This window comes from Tamandua tetradactyla, chromosome 2 (assembly GCF_023851605.1).
Source record: "Tamandua tetradactyla isolate mTamTet1 chromosome 2, mTamTet1.pri, whole genome shotgun sequence".
Classification (NCBI taxonomy): domain Eukaryota; kingdom Metazoa; phylum Chordata; class Mammalia; order Pilosa; family Myrmecophagidae; genus Tamandua; species Tamandua tetradactyla.
In genome coordinates, this window is record NC_135328.1 from 124,176,189 (window position 1) to 124,195,498 (window position 19,310).

At 37.4% G+C, this 19,310-nt stretch overlaps 1 protein-coding gene across 2 annotated transcripts in view; it reads left to right on the forward strand.

The window, feature by feature from the left end:
- The window catches only part of PARL (presenilin associated rhomboid like), a 55,134-nt gene that overhangs the window by 7,173 nt on the left and 28,651 nt on the right, over positions 1-19,310 (forward strand). The window contains exons 3-6 of one of the 2 annotated variants that reach the window (XM_077148760.1): positions 48-188; positions 2,617-2,665; positions 16,314-16,409; positions 16,955-17,104. In XM_077148760.1, coding sequence (XP_077004875.1) covers positions 48-188; positions 2,617-2,665; positions 16,314-16,409; positions 16,955-17,104 — 436 coding nt within the window. The remainder of the gene's footprint in view (positions 1-47; positions 189-2,616; positions 2,666-16,313; positions 16,410-16,954; positions 17,105-19,310) is intronic. The other variant, XM_077148761.1, reaches the window with a different exon arrangement.

Sequence of the window (19,310 nt, forward strand, 5' to 3'; positions counted from 1 at the left end):
TGAAGTCCCTTTTAAATACATTTTGTAATATATCTAATTTTATATAGTTTACAGGCTGTGCATTTGGATCAGCTGCTATTTGGCAATATGAATCACTTAAATCCAGGGTCCAGAGCTATTTTGATGGTATAAAAGCTGATTGGTTGGATAGCACAAGACCACAAAAGGAAGGAGACTTCAGAAAGGAGGTAAAGATAAACATTACTTTCTTTTGTTCTAGTTGATTAGGGTTTTTGAAGTCTGGTTATTGATGAGTTGTTTTTAGTGAATGGCAACATTAGATACAAAGTTAACACTTAATATTGTTCTTTAGGATCATTTCATCACATGTTTTCATTAATGTTTTGTGTTAATTAATTTGTATTGATGTTTTGTATGTCTGGCAGTGTTGTACTTGACAGCATTCCAAGAAGTTTGTCCCTCTTCCCAATATATGTCAGAAATCGCCAGGTGATGAAAGAGAAGGGGTAGTGGATGTTGGCCATGGTAGCACAATATTGTGAATATAATTAATAATGCTGAATTGTAGGAATGTGGTTAAAATGGGAAATTTTGAGCATTGTTTGGGTTACTGCAATAAAAAGTTTTTAAATAATGAGAAGAAAAAATAATCATTAGGAATAGTTGTTAAACATTGATGTTTGAGGATGTATCCCAGTCCTATTAAAGTTTAAGGAACACTGTTTTATTTGCATCTCCTTGCTGGATTACTTTAGACTGTGTATCAGAATCATGGAGAGTTTTTGAAACATACATGCCTATGGTAGAGCTACGGTGTGGATTTTAAAAAGCTTTCGGTGATATGATGTTTACATACATGTGGTAAATAACCACTGTTTGAGTGTTTATAACTATGTTTAGGGGATGAAGATACAAGAAAAAAGTACAAGTACAGAGATTTTAGAGCTTTTTATTTACTTTATATGTAAGTTGATAACTTTTAGATAAAAATGTAAATATTTTATTCATTTTACTTGTGTGTTTGTGTTTGGTAATGTATATACAAGATAAATATTTCCCATTTTAACCATTTTTACCAATATTTATTGAGCGCTAGAGCTGATATTTGGATCCATATAAGCTGATATATGGATCTAGCGCCATTTGGTTTTCAACCACCTTCATTTTTTATGGCACACTGACTGTCCAGTCTGGAGAGGATCAGTGTCCTCTTCAGTTTTCCCTTCCTGGGAACTTAATCCTGGTCAGGGAAAGTCGGAGAAGAAAATCTTGTGTTTTCTTCTTTCTAATGATAGTTTGAGGTTTTTCTTTTCCTTGTTTATCCATAGACACATACAAAACATGAGCCCTCTCTGTTTTAGGAGAGGCTTTATACTGGAAGAACAATGGATTTATTACTTGCAGGTGAAAGCTGTCATAACTAAGAGTAGATTTTTATTCAGTACAGTATATTTGAAAAGACAGTGAAACTGACCTCGTCTGTAATCCTGGATCCCTTATAAAGTAACTGATTTCCAGCATATCTCTCTGTACTGTGCAGTTTTGATACCAGATAGTTCTTTAGAATAGTGAAAAATCACACATAATCCTCTTTCAAAAATGAAGTTATGATAATGATATGGTTATAAGATATAAAATTCATGCCCATTAAAGAAAATCAAAACAATACATAAATATAACATGGAAAGTGAAAGTCCTGGGAACCCCTAGTACATTATTACATATGTGGTGAATTAAAGTCTTAGAGCTCATACACATAAAATTTAATTATAATTACAAAAATGAAATCACTTACATATTTTCTACAACTTGTTTTTTTGTTTGTTTTTACCTTTGAATTCTTTCTATCTTACTATATAGAATCTTCAAAATCTATTTCAATTTGATAGCAAGAATTTATTTTTCTTAAAAAAACTTAATCATGGAAAATTTCAAACAGAAAAGTAGAGCAAGTAGTATAATGAACGCTCCTGTAACCATCATCTTAAGCAGTTACTGACACATGGCCAGTTTTGTTTCATCTATACCCCTCCCATATCCCTCCCTCCCCATTACTAGATCATTGTAGAGTAAATCCTAGGCATATTCATCCCTAAAAATTTCAAAATATATCCCTGAAAGATTAGGACTCCCCTTTTCTCGTTATCCACCCCTCCCCCACTTTTTCCGTAAACCTCAGTACTAATCCCTATTATTATACCTAAAAAAGAAATTATAATAGAAAATATTCTTAGCAAGAATTTTAAAACTAGGTTGGACCTTGGTGAATAATCACTTGCTTGGTATCTGTATCTATCTGATAGTGTGCTGGATGCTTTATGTTATTGATATACAATACAACTGGAGATCTATTATTGTCCCCATTTTACAGGTAAGGAAACTGAAGTTTAGAAGTAATTTGTCAGAGATCACAGATCTAATCAATGTGTCTGTGTAGAGAATGTTGGTCTGTCTGACGCTAAAGCCCATTTGCTTTCTACTCTACTGCATCTTCATTGTGACTGTTATTTTACCAGTCTGTAAATAACTGTTATTTACCATTTACAAATGAGAAATCCCTGTTTTGTGCATAAGACATTTTCTTTCTGGACTTACATTTTTCCTAGCCTAAAAGTATTTCATGTAAAGTGAGGTGCAATTTTCCTTCTGTTTTAGATTAACAAGTGGTGGAATAACCTAAGTGATGGCCAACGGACTGTGACAGGTTTGTGTTAGCTTACACGTTTTAGCCATTCAAGGGGAAGAGAAATCAAACCAAAAGGTACAGTATGTCCTAGGCGATAGCTTTCATAGCATGCTCACCAATGGTTTAGAAGACATAGAGACTCTCTGTAACTACAGGCTAATATAATACTATAAAAAGTAGTGTGGCATCAAGGTTCAAAAAATTAGTTATTTTCTGATTTTGATCTAGTATGATACTGATCAAAACTAAGGTCTTCCTTCCTCTGTGTCTCTCAGACCAGGGATTTCGTTACCCTTCCTGGTGTTACCAGTAAGGCAGTGATCCTCTGGATCTTCTAGCTAAACTGGACCATTGACCAGTTGCTGTTTTCCTGAGATGCCTAGGTTGATGGTCTTCAAAGTAACAAAACCAGTGCTTGAATGTCATATAGCTTTCAAGTACTATGCTAGGTGTGTGTCTGTACTAGAACCCAGTTAGTGCTATCCTTATTTTTCACATGGGGTAACTGAGGCTCAGAGAGGTATAATTTGTCTTAGATCATACTAAAATCAAACTCACTTTTTAGCCCAAATAAGTTGCTTTTTATTTGACTTTTCACTTTCTACTATAACAAACCACTATCAATTATCTTTCTAGTAAACCCTATTGCTTCCCGCCCCCATCCTGAGTATCTGGGTGATGATTCACAGCCTAAATTGTAGCTTGTAGCATAGTATACCAAAGCAGCAGACTGGTGGTACCCAGGGAAGAAAGGGGGCCCTTTTTAACTACCCAGATCAGACTTTGTCATTGTAAAATGAATAAATGTACATGGTAACACATTAAAATATTAATAAGGCTATACACAGGGAAGTGTAATTCTCCCTCAACCAGGACTTCCTGTTCTGCTGCTTCCTTCCCCATAACCATTGCCTCTTTAGTTGCTGTGTATTCCTTGAGAGAGTCTATGTAATATAGGCATTTATGTATGTATCGGTCTGTGGTTTAAAGCCCAAATGGTAACATACAGTTTATACTCCTTTATACCTTGATTTAGTTTTCCTTGTTTGCCTCATTGTTTTTATTTACATTAATTGGTGGGTTGATGTTGACTTGTGATTTTTACCGTTTGCTGTTATTTTTAATAGATTTTATTTAACAGAGCACTTGTTGGTTTATAGAAAAATTTCACAAAAAGTATAGAATTCCCATATACCACCCTCTCTGCTACACAGTTTCCCCTATTCTTAACAGTTTGTGTTAATGTGTTACATTTGTTAACAATAGATGAACCAGTAATGATGAATTATTATTAACTAAGGTCTGTAATATACATTAGAGTTCACACTTTGTGTTGTACAGTTCTTTGGGTTTTTGCTTAATGTCATGGATTCACCTCAGTATCATACAGAATACTTTTACTGCCCTAAAAATTCCCTGTGCTTCACCTGCTCTTCTCTCCTTCTTTTCTCCCTCTGAACCTGGCAACCACTCATATTTTTTCTGTCTCTACAGTTTTGCCTTTTCCAGAATGTCATATAGTTGAAATCATACAGTTGGTAGCCTTTTCAGGCTAGCTTCTTTCACTAAGCAGTATGAATTTAAGGTTCCTTCATGTCTTTTCATGACTTGATAGTGCATGTCTTCTTATTGCTGAATAGTATGCCATTGTATGGATGTACTGTAGTTAGTTTATCCATTCCCCTGTTGAAGGACATCTTGGGTATTCGCAATTTTTGGCAATTATAAATAAAGCTTCTATAGTCATTTGTGGGCAGGTGTTTGTGTGACATAAGTTTTCAACTTATTTGAATAAATGCCTGGATTGTATGGTAAGCCTATATTTAGCTTTGTGAGAAATTCCCAGACTGCTTCCACAGTGGCTGTACCATTTTGCACGCTTGCCAATGGGAAATGAGAATTCCTGTTGCTCTGCATCCTCTCCAGCATTTATTTTTTTATATATATTTTTATTTTCTGCATGGGCAGGCATCAGAAATCGAACCTGGGTCTCTGGCATGGCAGGCAAGAACTCTGCCTGCTGAGCCACCATGGCCCACCCAGCATTTATTTTTGTACGATATATTTTTCGTTATTTTCTTGTGATTGCAATAAGGATTACAATTAATATCCTAATTTGTAACAATCTTATTTGAATTAATACCAGTTTTAATAGAAATAGCATGCAAAAGCTTTGCTCTTTATATGGCTCTGTTCCTGTCTCCCTCTTTTGTGCTGTTATTGTTATGCAGATACACTTTTATGCAGGTATTCCTGTAAATACAGATTTATGCCTTGCTTTAAGCATTTGTCTTATAAATCAAATAAGGGGAAAAAGAGTTACAAACAAAAATACATTTATACTTGCTTTTATATTTATCCACATAATTACCTTCACTGATGTGCTTTATTTCTTTTTGTGGGTTGACTTACTGTCTGTAGTCCTGTGTCAGCCTGAAGGATTCCCTTTGGCACTTCTTATAGGACATGTCTGCTAGTGACAGATTCTCTGTTTTTGTCTGTAAATGTCTGTTTCTCCAGTTTCGAAGGATAGTTTTGCTGATATTGAATTCTTGGTTGACAGTCCTTTTCTTTGAGCACTTTGTGTTATCCCACTACATTCTGGTCTCCGTGGTTTCTGATGAAAAATCAACTGTTAATCTTATTAACTCTTGTATGTGATGAGTGGCTTTTCTCTTACTGCTTTCAGGATTCACTCTTTGTCTTTTGACTGTTTAATTATGATGTGTTGAAAGTGTAGATCTCTTTGAGTTTCTCTCATTTGGATTTCACTGAGTGTCTCAGATGTATAGGTTAATGTTTTAATCAAATTTGGAAAGTTTTTTGTCAATATTTCTTCAAAGATTTTTTTTCTGCTCTTTTTTCTCCTCTGTGTGTTTGTTCTAGTTGTTTGTTTAGCGACTTTTCTGCAGTAGTTCTCTAAAGTCTGTATTCTTTGTGGGCCATGGTAAAAAGTGGTCATGGAAGTCTCTATTCATTAGCTAATGATTGAACAGAGATTTCCTTAAATGCCTGGAAGCGGTAAATTTCCCTGTCTTTGCTAAGAGTCTCTGTTTATATTGGTACACACCATCAACAGTCAGCCAGGCAGTTGACAACTCTGCCTTAGCTGTCACTTGCTGCTTATCCAGCGCTTTAGGACAGACAGAGGTAAGAGTTCAGGGCCTTCTCATGTTTCCTGAGCATTGCACACAGCCCATTCTATGACTTTCTGCATTCCTGGGAACATGAAGTGTTTAAAGCTCCTATGGACATCTTATTTTCTGCTTTTCCTTTTAAGTTTTTTGGTTAGTATATTGACTACCTCAGCTGTTATCCACTGCCTCAGGCACCTTGTGAAGTTAAAACACTTGCCTGTAATTGTTTTTGGTAAATGCTTCCTGGGAAAAGATATGTTGTACTGTTAAGCTCCAAGTCTGGGCAAATACAGACAGCTTTGCAAGTGGAGTTTTCCAGGGGTCCACCAGATAGGTCAGAAAATGACAGTTCTTTGGGAATGAGGCTTTGAAAGTGCTCCAGCTCCATTCAGCTGCCTCTGGTAGTTGCCAGGATGCACTGTGAATGGGGTTGTTTTCCAGGCTACCTGTAGCTAGAATGTTGGGGATGGGACTAGAGCAAGTTAAAGGCCACCAAACACACTCTTCTTAACTCAGATTCAGCTATTTTACTTAAATAAAGGCTTCATAGGTTACTGCAAGCCTTTGGTTGGTTTCTAGAGTTCTGAAAAAGTTGATTCTGATCATTTTTACCAGTTTTTTCCATTACTTTTATGTCAGTTTCACTGGCATCATCCAGTGCATTATGCTTGATAGATCAAGCAAGGTCCTGGGGCAGCAGCAGCAGCCTTCCTGAATCACTGTTGCCAAGTTTGTCCCGGCAGTTACTCAATCGTGAGGAGGCAGATAACACCCCTCCTAAGTGGTGATGCAAATGGAGACCTTAAGTTTTTCTACTTCTCAAAGGAGAAGAAGGAAGAGGGAACTAATATTCATTAAGCTTTTGCATTATAGGTGCATGGATTCTTATTTAAGCCTCACTATAAAACTTTTATGAAGTAGAGGGTAATATTCTCAATTTACAGGTGAGAAAAGTGAAGTGAAGGGAATGAAATGTCACCAGCCATAAACTTACTAAGTAGTGTACCTAGGATTCAGACTTGAAAAGGCCATTCTCTTTCCATCATATTTTTCCATGTATTGTGTCTTCAATTTGTAACTGCTAACACTTAATCATGCTTTCTCATTTAATCATCACTTGACCCTTTGAGGTAGATTTTATTTTCCCCTTTTTACAGAAGAAGAAACTGAGGCTGCGAGGTTAGGCATCTTGTCCAGGTTACACTATAAGTAGGACTGGAATTCAGAGTCAGTTTTTCCTGACTTCTTAGACCATATGTTTTGCTACTGTGCTGTGCTGCCTCAGTATCACTTGCTTCTTAGATCAGCCTCTGTTCCATCCTGGATAGGGAGCCCTTTGTCAGTGTCCTAGAGTAACCAAGGTGAGAAGAAATTTTCCTAGCTACCCAAGTCTCTGTGTGCAGTAGAGAGAACACTAAATTAGGAATTCTGCTTTAGTCATTGTATTTGACTCTGACAACTTGTTCCTCTTAGAGCCTCAGTTTTCTCATCAATAACTGGTTTTAAAAATGGGGTTTGCAAGGAAGAAAATACCTGCATTTTACTTTTCTTATTCCTTTTAATTTATTAGTGTGTTTATAATGTATTCTAGTGATTTTGTTCATAATTTGTAAGTAAATATTCATAAATTGCTTATGTATATTCAGTGTTTTACTGATGGGGTAAAAGAAGTTTGGGGACCACCAATCTGTGAATGAGGGACTTTGGCTATAATATTTTCCAGGGCCAATACTGAGTCATACCGCCAGAAAGACTTCTTGCATCTGGGTTGAAAATTTGCGGCATTAACTTTTGTTACCATTAACCTTGCCACCGTTGGTTATCTTTTCCTTTTTGAAATCTTTTCTCTAGTTGTAATCATTTTCCACTTCTCTGCAGTATTTGCAGTATTCAGAAGCTAAGTGGGCCGTATGTCATTAGTTTCTGGAAGAAGCCTGTGAAACTAGGAGCATAGGCAGAGTAGTTTTCTTTTTTCAGACTAGCAGGCAGGATCCAGGGACCCTGTGGGAGCATAAAAATGGAGTGCCAGTGGATTTCTAAGAGCCTTATAGAATGAGCCACGTGGAAGCCAAAGTAACCCCAAGATGTGGCAGCTGGTGGGGATTGTGCAATGTATATATATCTTCTTTAAAAAATCCTCCTTCCAGGATGTTGCTAGAATTAGTCTTTACTGTCATTTGAAGCAGTTGAAAGTACTAGTTCCTGTTGCCTAAAGGGACAGGGAGGAATGAATACATGTTTAAATTCCTTTAATTAATTCACCAAAAAGGTGAGTGCTGGTGCATGTGTTTTCGCTTGCTCTGGTTTGTCACGTCTCTCCCTAACCTCCTCCCATCTCACCTTCACAGAGTCTGTCGGGTACATGACCGATTGCAATAGGATCCCAGCCATCACTCTGGCTGTCATGTGGGTGGATATGGAGGCACTGGTCAGTAGGTTCTCATATTCCTCCAACCTGTGGCGTCCTTGCTGCCACCACCGCCATCTTGAGTGTCCCATCCATCCCCCGCACTACAGTGAAGCTCCATCCGCCAGCTCTGTGGGGAATGGGAGGGAAGAAGAAGAAATCAAAAAGTAGGGGAGCAGAGGCAGAGAGCTGGAGCCTTGCATGCAGACGCGGAGCAGCAGAGCCTGCAGGAGTGCACAGACAGGTACACAGGACTAGGAAGTAAGCCCAGGCCTCGTTCCTTGTGCTCACTACCCTCACTGATACAGCCCCATGACTGGCAACTCACCCCACACCCCATGTACCTGAACCCCCTTACCCACTCCCATTCCCCACATTCCAAGCGCCCCCACCCCACCAGCCCCCAGTGCACGTACCTGCCCCACCCCAAATGTAGCCCAACCCACCTCTCCTGCACCCCTCCCGAGCACTTCCTCCCCCTCCCTGTTCCCTGCAGGCTATTGCCAGTGCATAAAGATTGTGGGCACTAACCTCCATACCTAGGTTACCCCCTACACACACACCCCGCCCATAGTGTTGCACAGCGTCACCCCACCGTTCCTGAGCCCAGTACCTCAGTTTATGGAACTCTCAGGCCCATGCATGGGCCCCCAATCATGTCATTCAGCTCTGGAAACTGCACGTTACAGAGTCTTTAAACTGCACATGCGCACAGCCCTCATCCTCACTTCCCAGCTCTGAGAAAGTGCCGACCTGTGCAGCCATGTCACATCTGCCCCCAGTCCACAAAGGCATAACGCCGACCTGCTGCCACAGCTCTATGCATGCACATGAAGGGCCCCATGCCTTAGACCAGCGCACACCAGGGTTACATCCCCCAGACTGGCTACATCCTCCCTGGCCGCTGAGCGTTCGGGTTCACAAGCACCAGCGTGACCTGTGCCCATACCTGCCCTGAAATAAATCACTGAACTGAGTGCTCCCTACTGTACAACCATCCCACAAACACAAAGCCTTAGACTACTGAAAGAAATCAACTCCCAAAGTAAATTAATCAAGATATCTACATGCGTCAAAGACAGAAGATCACTAAGCATATCACAATGCAGACAGATACAGCCCTGCCTAATAACCAAATTAAAACACCTGCGGAGACACAGGTGTTGGCACAACTAATTGAAGATGTTCATACAACTCTACTTAATAAAATAAGCAGGATTGCAAATGACATAAAGGAGATGAGGAAAACAATAGAAGAGCACAAAGACTAATTTGAAAGAATAAATAGAAAATAGTGAAAATCACAGAGATAAAAGACTCTGAACAAATAAAAAACGTACTAGAGGCACATAACACCAGATTTGAAGAGACAGGAATAAAGAGTAAGTGATATAGGAGATAGGCTAATTGACTTCAAAGACTCAGAATAGCAAATGGCAAAAAAGATGGAAAAAAATTCAGTGGGAACTTATGGGAATGATAGACAAAAACAAAGTACACAAATATAAGAATCATTGGTGTCCCAGAAAGAGAAGAGAGGAGTAAAGGGCTAGGAAGAGTAGTTGAGGATACAATGGGGGAAAACTTCCCAACCCTCATAAAGGATATAAATATACAAGTTGAAGAAACCCAAAGAACTCCAAACAGAATAAATCCAAATAGGCCTTCCCCAAGGCACATACTAATCAGTTTGTCAAATGTTGAGGAGAAGCAGAAAGTCTTGAAAGCAGCAATCTACTACATACAAGGGAAATCAAATAAGATCGAGTTCAGACTATTCAGCTAGCACCCTGGAGGTGAGAAGGCAGTGGTATGATATATTCAAGATCCTAAAAGAAAAAGACTACCAGCCAAGAATTCTGTACCCAGCCAAAATGTCCTTTAAAATTGAGGGAGAGATTAAAGCTTTCACAGACGAAGAAGTCCTGAAAGGATTTGTCACCAAGAGACCTGCCCTACAAGAAATACTAACAGGAGTTCTGCCAGTTGAAAAAAAAAAATACAGGAGAGGGAGGTCTGGAAGAGGGCAAAGAATTAGAGTACCACTAAGGGTAATTTAAAGAATACAAAGAAAAAGAGGAAAAAGAATATATAGATCTGACTAATAAAATAAAAAAGATAAGATGGCGGAATCAAGAAACTCCTTTTCAGTAATAACTTTGAATGTTAATAGGCTAAATTTACCAATTAAAAGATACAGATTGGCAGAATGGATTAAGAAACATAATCCAGCTATATGCTGCTTACAAGAGACTCATCTTAAACACAAGGAAACAAATAGATTGAAAGTGAAAGGATGGAAAAAGATCTTCCATGCAAGTTGTAACCAAAATAAAGCAGGGGTAGTTATACTAATATCGGACAAACTAGACTTTAAATGTAAAGACCTCATAAGAGACAAAGAAGGACACTATATACTAATTAAAGGGTCAATTCACCAAGAAGATATAACAATCATAAATGTTTATGCTCCCAATCAAGGAGCTTCAAAGTACATGAGCCAGACACATTTGGAAAACTGAAGGTAGTGATAGATATTTCAACAATAATAGCAGGAGACTTTAATACACCACTCTCCTCTATAGATAGAACAACCAGTCCAAAGATCAACAAGGAAATAGAGAAGGTAAATAGCTTAATAAATGAATTAGACCTAACAGACATATATAGATCATTGCACCCCAAAGCACAAGGTTATACATTCTTCTCTAGTGCTCATGGAACATTCTCCAGGATAGATCATATGCTGGAGCACAAAACAGGTCTTTATAAATTTTAAAATGTTGAAATTATTCAAAGCACTCTGATCACAATGGGATGAAGCTGGATCTCAATAACCACCAAAGAATAAGAACATTCACAAATATACGGAGACTAAATAACACACTTTTAAACAACCAGTGGGTCAAAGAAGAAATTGCTAAAGAAATCAACAGCTGTCTGCAGTTGAATGAAAGTGAGAGTACAACTTATCAGAACTTCTGAGAATGCAGCAAAGGCTGTGCTGAGAGGGAAGTTTATTGTCTTAAATGCCTATATTAAAAAACAAGAGAGAGCAAAAATCAAGGACTGAACAGCAAACTAACCCCAAAGCAAATAGAAGATAAATAACAGAGATTAAAGCAGACATAAATGAATGGGAGAACAAAAGAACAATAGAATCAATAAAATCAAAAGTTTGTTCTTTGAGAAAATCAATAAAATTGATGGGCCACTAGCAAGACAGAAAGAAAAAAAGAGAGAGGATACAAATAAAATCAGAAATGAGGAGTCCGTTACCACAGACCCTGAAGAAATAAAAGAAATCATAAGAGGATACTATGAACAACTGTACACCATCAAACTAGACAACTTAGATGAAATGGACAAATTCTTGGAGACACACAAACATTAGCTACACTGACTCGGGAAATAAAAGAACTCAACAAACCAATCACAAAGAGATTCAATCCATCATCAGAAATCTTCTTACAAAGAAAAACCCAGGACCAGATGGCTTCACAGGGGAATTTTATCAAACATTCCAGAAAGAACTAGCACCAGTCCTTCTCAAACTTTCCCAAAAATTGAGGAAAAAGGAACTCTACCTACCTCATTTTATGAAGCTAGTATCTTTTAATACCAAAACAGTAAAGATGCTGTAAGAAAGGAAAACTACATGCCAGTCTCCCTAATGAACATAGATGCAAAAATTCTCAATAAAATATTAGCAAATCGAATCCAACTACACATTAAGAAAATTATACACCATAACCAAGTGTGGTTTACAGGAATGCAAGGATGGTTCAACACAAGAAAGTCAATTAATGTCATACAGTGCGTTAACAAATCAAAAGGGAAAAATCACATGATCATCTTGATTGATGCTGAAAAACATTTGACAAAATTCAGCATCCTTTTCTGATGAAAACACTTGAAAAGATAGGAATCAAAGGTAACTACCTCAACATGAGAAAGGGAATATATGAAAAACCAATAGCCAACATTGTACTCAATGGAGAGCGAATGAAAGCCTTCCCCCTAAGGTCAGGTACAGGACAAGGATGCCCACTGTCACCACTATTATTCAACAATATACTAGAAGTTCTAGCTAGAGCAATCAGGCAGGACAAAGAAATAAAAGGCATCCAAATTGGAAAGGAAGAAGTAAAACTCTCATTATTTGCAGACGATATGATACTATACATATAAGATCCTGAGAAATCTACAGCAAAGTTACTTGAGCTAATAAAATCAGCAAGGTGATGGGATATAAAATTAATGTGCAAAAATCAGTAACAGGGAAAAATTTTTTAAGACATAGTAATAGGAGGTCACTTCCTAAACTTTATACCCAAAGCACAAGCAACAAAAGAAAAAATAGATGAATGGGAACTCCTCAAAATCAAATGCTTCTGCAGCTCAAAAGACTTTGTTAAAAAGGTGAAGAGGCAGCCAACTCAATGGGAGAAAATATTTGAAAATCACGTATCAGACAAAAGTTTGATTTCCTGTATATACAAAGAAATCATACAACTCAACAACAAAAGAACAAAATTATAAAATGGGCTAAAGATATGAATAGGCATTTTTCTGAAGAACAAATGAGATGCTCATTTTCACTGGCTATAAGAGAAATGCAGATCAAGACTACGATGAGATACCTCCTCACACCTGTATGAATGGCTGCTAATAAACAATCAGAAAACTATAAATGTTGGAGAGGATGTGGAGAAACTGGGACACTTATGCACTGCTGAGGGTACTGTGCAATGGTGCAGCCACTATGAAAGACTGTTTGGCGGTTCCTTGGGAAACTAAATATCGAGCTGCCCTATGACCCAACAATAGCACTACTTGGTATATACCCAGAAAAGCTGAAAGAAACACAAACAGTCATTTGCACACCGATGTTCACAGCTGCATTATTCACAATCACCAAAAGATGGAAACAAATCAAATGCCCATCCACAGATGATTGGATCAACAAAATGTGGTATATGCATACGGTGGAATATTATGCAGCAGTAAGACAAAATAATGTCCTGAAGCACATGACAAGATGGATGAGTCTTGAGGACATAATGCTGAGCAAAATTAGCCAGACACAAAAGGACAAATACTGTATGATTCCACTTTTATGACCAGCATAAAGGTATAATCAGAGACTTATAATATAGAATGCAGGGGATTTAGGAATACATAGAAGCTAGAGATGGGTGAACCGTTAGCTAATGAAGTTGGACGCCAATGTAAGGGAATAGATAGGAGTGAAGGTGATTCTCTAGTGGGTCCAGAAGTAATATTACCATATCAAGGATGAACAAGATTGAAAGGGGTTGTATAGACCTATGTGTCCCACTGACTCACACTAGAAATATGAATGAGTTCTTGTAAGAATTACTTCAAAGATATGATTCCTGGATAAAAAGTGTTTAAGTCCAGGGTACAGGGGGAAAACTTCTATTGCATGCTATGAGCTATGTTCAAAAGGAAACCACCAGCACTGCCACAGCAATAGCAGAGGTAAATAATGGGGTGAGGGACAAGAGCTAGAGGTTTAGATTTACTGTTTGGTGAGAGTGTGTTTATTGGTTTTCTGTCTCTTGGGAACAATGAAATTATCGAAAATTGAGAATGTTCATGGACTGTGTACTTTGAGCCTTCTACATGATGCCTGATGAGTGCAGGTGGCTGAAGAATGCACTAATGGAGAAGTAGAATGGCGAATGATGATGTATACTAATGAACGAAAGTTGTGCTGCTACAAAAAGGAACATGTGCCGTGAAACATGCAACGATGTTAATGCAACAATGTGAATGAACATGTGGGACATTTGGTGAGACAAAATAAGCCAGAAACAAAAAAACAATGGTATGGTCAACTTTAGTAAATGCTTATAAGAATACAGAGGCCTAGATTGTAAGTTTTTAGAGCAGACACATTAAGTCCAGAGTGGTGATTATTGTTTCTGGATTTTGAGAGTCTTTTTTATATATGTAACCTGATATTTAGAGATAAGAAGAAAGCCAAACAGATTGGGGTTAAAGTAGTTCAGAACATAGGTGTAAGGAAGACTGTCTATAGTTTAGAACCACACATACACTGTGAGACCAATGGAAGAAAGGTTTATTTGATTTGGAACTGAAATTTTCTGTAGTGCATAATCTAATTCAACCTATCTGTGTAGCTCATTTGAACAACTGAAACAGCATGGAATGAGAAAGAGGTCCCTTAACTCTGTATAGATTATTGTAATGCTTGGAAACATCCTAGAATATATTACGCAGATAATCAAAAAGCATTGGCAAAGTCCCCTGAGGGAGGGGAGAAAGACTATAGAACTATTAAACCTTACCATCAGGGAACCCCTGATACTGTGTCAAAATTTAGGGACAACAAAATCAATAGGCCATGCCCTTGATTATGAGGCTTACTCTTATGAAACTTATATAGGTAGCATAGCAGTTGAGACTACCTATTGGCATGCCTAAGAGTTATATCTGGAGGACCTCTGTTGTTGCTCAGATGTGGCCTCAGTATCTCTAAGCCCAACTCTGCAAGTGAAATCATTGTCCTCCCCTCTATGTGGGACATGACATCCAGGGATGAAAGTCTCCCTGGCGACGTGGGAGATGGCTCCCAGGGATGAATCCAGACCTGGCACCATGGGATCAGCAATTCCATCCTGACTAAAAGGGGGAAAAGAAGTGTGATTAATAAAGTATCTGTGGCAGAGAGAGTTAAAATAGGGTCAAAAGACTATTCTGGAGGCTGTGCTTACGCAAGCTTCAGGTAGACCCTTGCTACCTATCATAACCTGCCAACCCTCAACCAGGACCATTCCAGCCAATCCTAAAGAACACCTAGGGTAATTTATAAGATTCCACAAGGGTTCCAGGCACTAAAGTAATTTGCCAGAAACCTACAACCTTCAGATGGGTCCCTGGTCCAGATAAGTCCTGAAACCTAGCCCAACCTCTCCAGAACATCAGATAGTCCATCTCCCTACCCCATATTAATGACAGACCCTTCCAATATCAAAAATTTAGAATTGCCATAGCCAAACAACTGCAAAGAGAGATATGGAAAGATCAAAGGTGATGGTGAAGTTATACATAGAAGATAGGATTTAACGAATGGTATGAATACTGAATCATTAAATTGATATCTTTTTTAGTCTCCAGTGTTTTAGAGCAGTTAGAAGTAAAAATCTAAAATTGTGAAATTGTAACCCATGTCAAAGTCTGAAATATGTTCTACAACTAATTGTGGCTCTGTGCTTGGAAATTTATAGCTTTCTGATATGTGTTATGGTTCATAAAGTCAATTGTGATGATAAAAAAATATTTAAGCCTGCTAGCCTCCTCTCCTCTATTCTGAAGTATCTAGAAAGTAAAATATGAGAAGATCATATGGCAGCCCATGATAAACTCTGGGATCTAACCTGTAACCACTTTTTGAAGAGTGCTTTGAAAACTATTGCTTTTTTATTTCTTTACTTTGTATATTTGTTATACTATACGATAAAAAAGTTAAAAAAAAAAGGTGAACACCTACTTCCAGCTCATGCAGATAGTGTCACCCACCTCCTATGTGTAAACTTGTTTTCAAAAGAAATTGCAGAATTCACCCAGATTTTTCCTGAATTCTTATCAAATGGGTATTTTTTTTTTCATATATATGGACCCCTGTCTACACAGATGATCAGTAGATGTTTCAATAAGTTTAAGAAGCATACCATTCCTGCTGGAAAAAAAAGTGATGTAATATAGCTGTTCTACTCTTGTCCAAGAAATCTCATTCATTCTTTGACTCGGCTATTGTAAACAATAGTTATAGATCTGATTCTTTCTTACTGGAAAGAAAAAACTGTTCTGAAGAAGTTAAGTATGAATCTAGGTGAATAAATTTGGCTTCTAGAACATTTGCTATTTATCCAGTGAATTCTCTGACTTACCAATCAATGGTAGTTTGAGCATTGATTTCACTTACTTTCCTTAGCTCATTTGAATACCTTTCCCTTACAAGTATATAGTACTTTTATATAATTGTGGTAGAAAATCTTATTCAGGTAGACTTTAAACCAAACTCTCTTTGCTTTTTTCTGTCCTCCCTAAAATAAATATATTTATTTTGTAGGTATCGTAGCTGTAAATGTGTTCGTATTCTGTTTATGGAGAGTGCCTTCTCTACAGCGTACAATGATCAAATATTTCACATCCAATCCAGCCTCAAGTAAGTCAGACTTGTGTGGTTTTATGTTGAGTTAAAGGTTATGTGAAAGAAATAATGCCATATGTGAATTGAAATGCTATAAAAAAGATGAATTACTTATCCACAATTATAAGCAAAATCAGAGGATAGACAGGGATCTCTTTTCTTTCTGCCGTATTTATCCCAAGTCCCTCACTCATAAAAGGTATCTAAATATTTTTTTAATGAATTAAGATCAATGGTCACTACAAGTTTACTCTTTGAGAAGAATATTATATGGAAGTTCATATCTATAATTGAAATATATTTCACTTACTTTTTTCTAATTGTCTTTTGCCATAAGGACAGGTTGCTTTCATTGAACTGATAGTTTGTATTGGTTGCTTAGCTTTTAAGCACTTTAGAAAACTCAGTCTTAAAGCATCTTATTTAATTAACCAACTCTGTTTTTGTTTCCTATGTTTGATTATTTTCATTAATAATAATGAGAAAAAGTCTAAAATAAATAGTAGTTGTTACTGGCCCTGTATTCCATGATTTCCAGGCTGTTTTTCTTTCTCTTATAGAGGTCCTTTGTTCTCCAATGTTGCTGTCAACATTTAGTCATTTCTCTTTGTTTCACATGACTGCAAACATGTATGTTTTATGGAGCTTCTCCTCCAGCATAGTGAATATTCTTGGTCAAGAACAGTTCATGGCAGTGTACTTATCTGCAGGTAATCTCACTTTAATCATGAATCCTTTCAGAGCATAAGCACCCTCACCTCTTTGAATAAGTAACAAAGAATGATTGCAGCCATATTCTACATGCAGTATGTGTTGAGTATGTATTTGTTTCTCAAGTTGTATGTAGAGATGGGTGTCGCAGACTGGGTGGGGCTATTGTCTTCCCTGATTGTCATTTTGCTGATTTTCTGTTACCTGAGTTATTTGGGTCTCTTTAGTTTTAAGTTAGTCAGGATAGACAGAAATTAAAGATTAGTGTAGAATTTAAGCAAGTCATTTTCATCTCACTGGGCCTTGGTTTCTTTAGTTCATTTTATAGATTGGTGGCGCCCAGATTCCCCAGGTGTCTTAATCAATTGGGTCTTTGTTTAGCAAACTCATTTCCCCCAGCGTATTCACTTTCTAGGAAGCCTTAGGACAGAGCTATCCACGAAGTTTCTGTCACTTTTGCAAGCCGGTATGCTGGCATGGAACCACTTCCTTATCTTGGTCCTGGAGATGGTACATTATTTCTTTATTTCAAGTAGCAAATGATATAATTTCAGCTCCCTAAATGCTGCTAAATTAGTTCATTGGTAAAATTTTACTGATATAAGTCAGTAAATAAAGTAACTTTTAGAATTTTTATCCTGAGATCCTTTGGCTAAAAGAAGCATATAGATTTACATTAACACAAAAGGAAAATTCTAGGTACCTGGAGGTATCACCCTCTGTCTCAGATAATCTTCTTGTTTACACAATTCTTAATTAAATAAAAAAGTATGAAAATCCCTGCATTTAAAAAAAGCATATCTGGCACTTATGCTATCTGAAAAAATGTATTGAGGTGGATGATCTAGGTTCAGAGCCTGTTTCTGCTACCAGCTGTGTGATGTTGCAGAAAAGATTAAGCCACTCTGGAGATAATGGTATTTATCCTCATGACAAGAAATTGTGAAAAGAATTAAATAAAAGGATCTACCCCAAGGCCCTGAGTGAGTACTTAATCAGTGTTAATTGAATATTTCTATGCATCTAGTCCCTCCAAAGGAGGAACCAAACAATATCTTTGGCCTGTAAGATAAATATGTAATTCTAACCCCAAGCACTTGTTTGTTATGTTGTGAGTACAAAGTCTGTTCTTAGATAACATTAAATCCTGCTCCCTAGGAAGTTGTTTTTAAAATAAGCCACAATAAGCCACATTCAAAAAGTAGTATATACGTAAAGTGGAAAATTACTCAGCCATGAGAAAGAATTATGTTCTGTTACATGCTGTAACATGGATGAACTTGAAAACCTCATGTTGAGTGTAATAAGACAAGCATAAAAGAATAAATATTATATAATGCCACTTATATGAAATAAATAGAGGATGCAAATTCATGAAGTCAGAAATTAGAATACAAATTACCAGGGTTGGAGGTGGAATGGGGAGTTAGTGCTTAATAGATACAGAGTTCCCAGTTACAGAAATGGTGAAAGATGGTATACTAATTTCGCAGTTGCTAAAACTAATACAATATAATGTTTTGGTTTAACTAGTGGGAATTTATTGGCTCATGGTTTTGAGACTAGAAGAAATCCAAAAGTTAGGCATCAGCAAAGTGATGCTTTTGCACTGTAGAGTCGTGTTTTGTGCCTGGCGGCTGGCAATCTTGCAGTTCCTTGGCTTTACTGTCACATGATGATGTACTTTCCTTTCTCTTCTGGCTTTTAGCATCTTGTGGCTTCTGTTTCTGTGTCCAATTTCCTTTGCTTCTAAGGACTTGAGCCATCTTGGGTTAAGGCCCACCCTCATTCAGTTGAGGCACACCTATAAGATTTTCAGAGGTCCTGTTTACAAGTGAGTGCACATACACAGGACCAAGAGTTGAGACCTGAACAGACCGTTTATGAGAGGCAAGATTCACTTCCCAACAGATGATGTTATAGTGCAGAACATTGCAGCTGTAACGAACACCATTGAATAGTGTACTTGAAAGTGGTTAAAATGGGAGATTTGTGTTGTATATGTTACCACACAGAAATAAAGTAAACATTGGACTGTATAACACAAAGAGTGAATTCCAATGTAAACTGTAGTTAATAACATAATAGTATTGGTTCACCAGTTATAATAATTGCATCACATTAATGCAAAATGTTAATGATAGAGAAGATAGTATGTGAGTGGGGATGTAGATGGAAACTCTGCTTTCTGCATGGTTTTTCTGT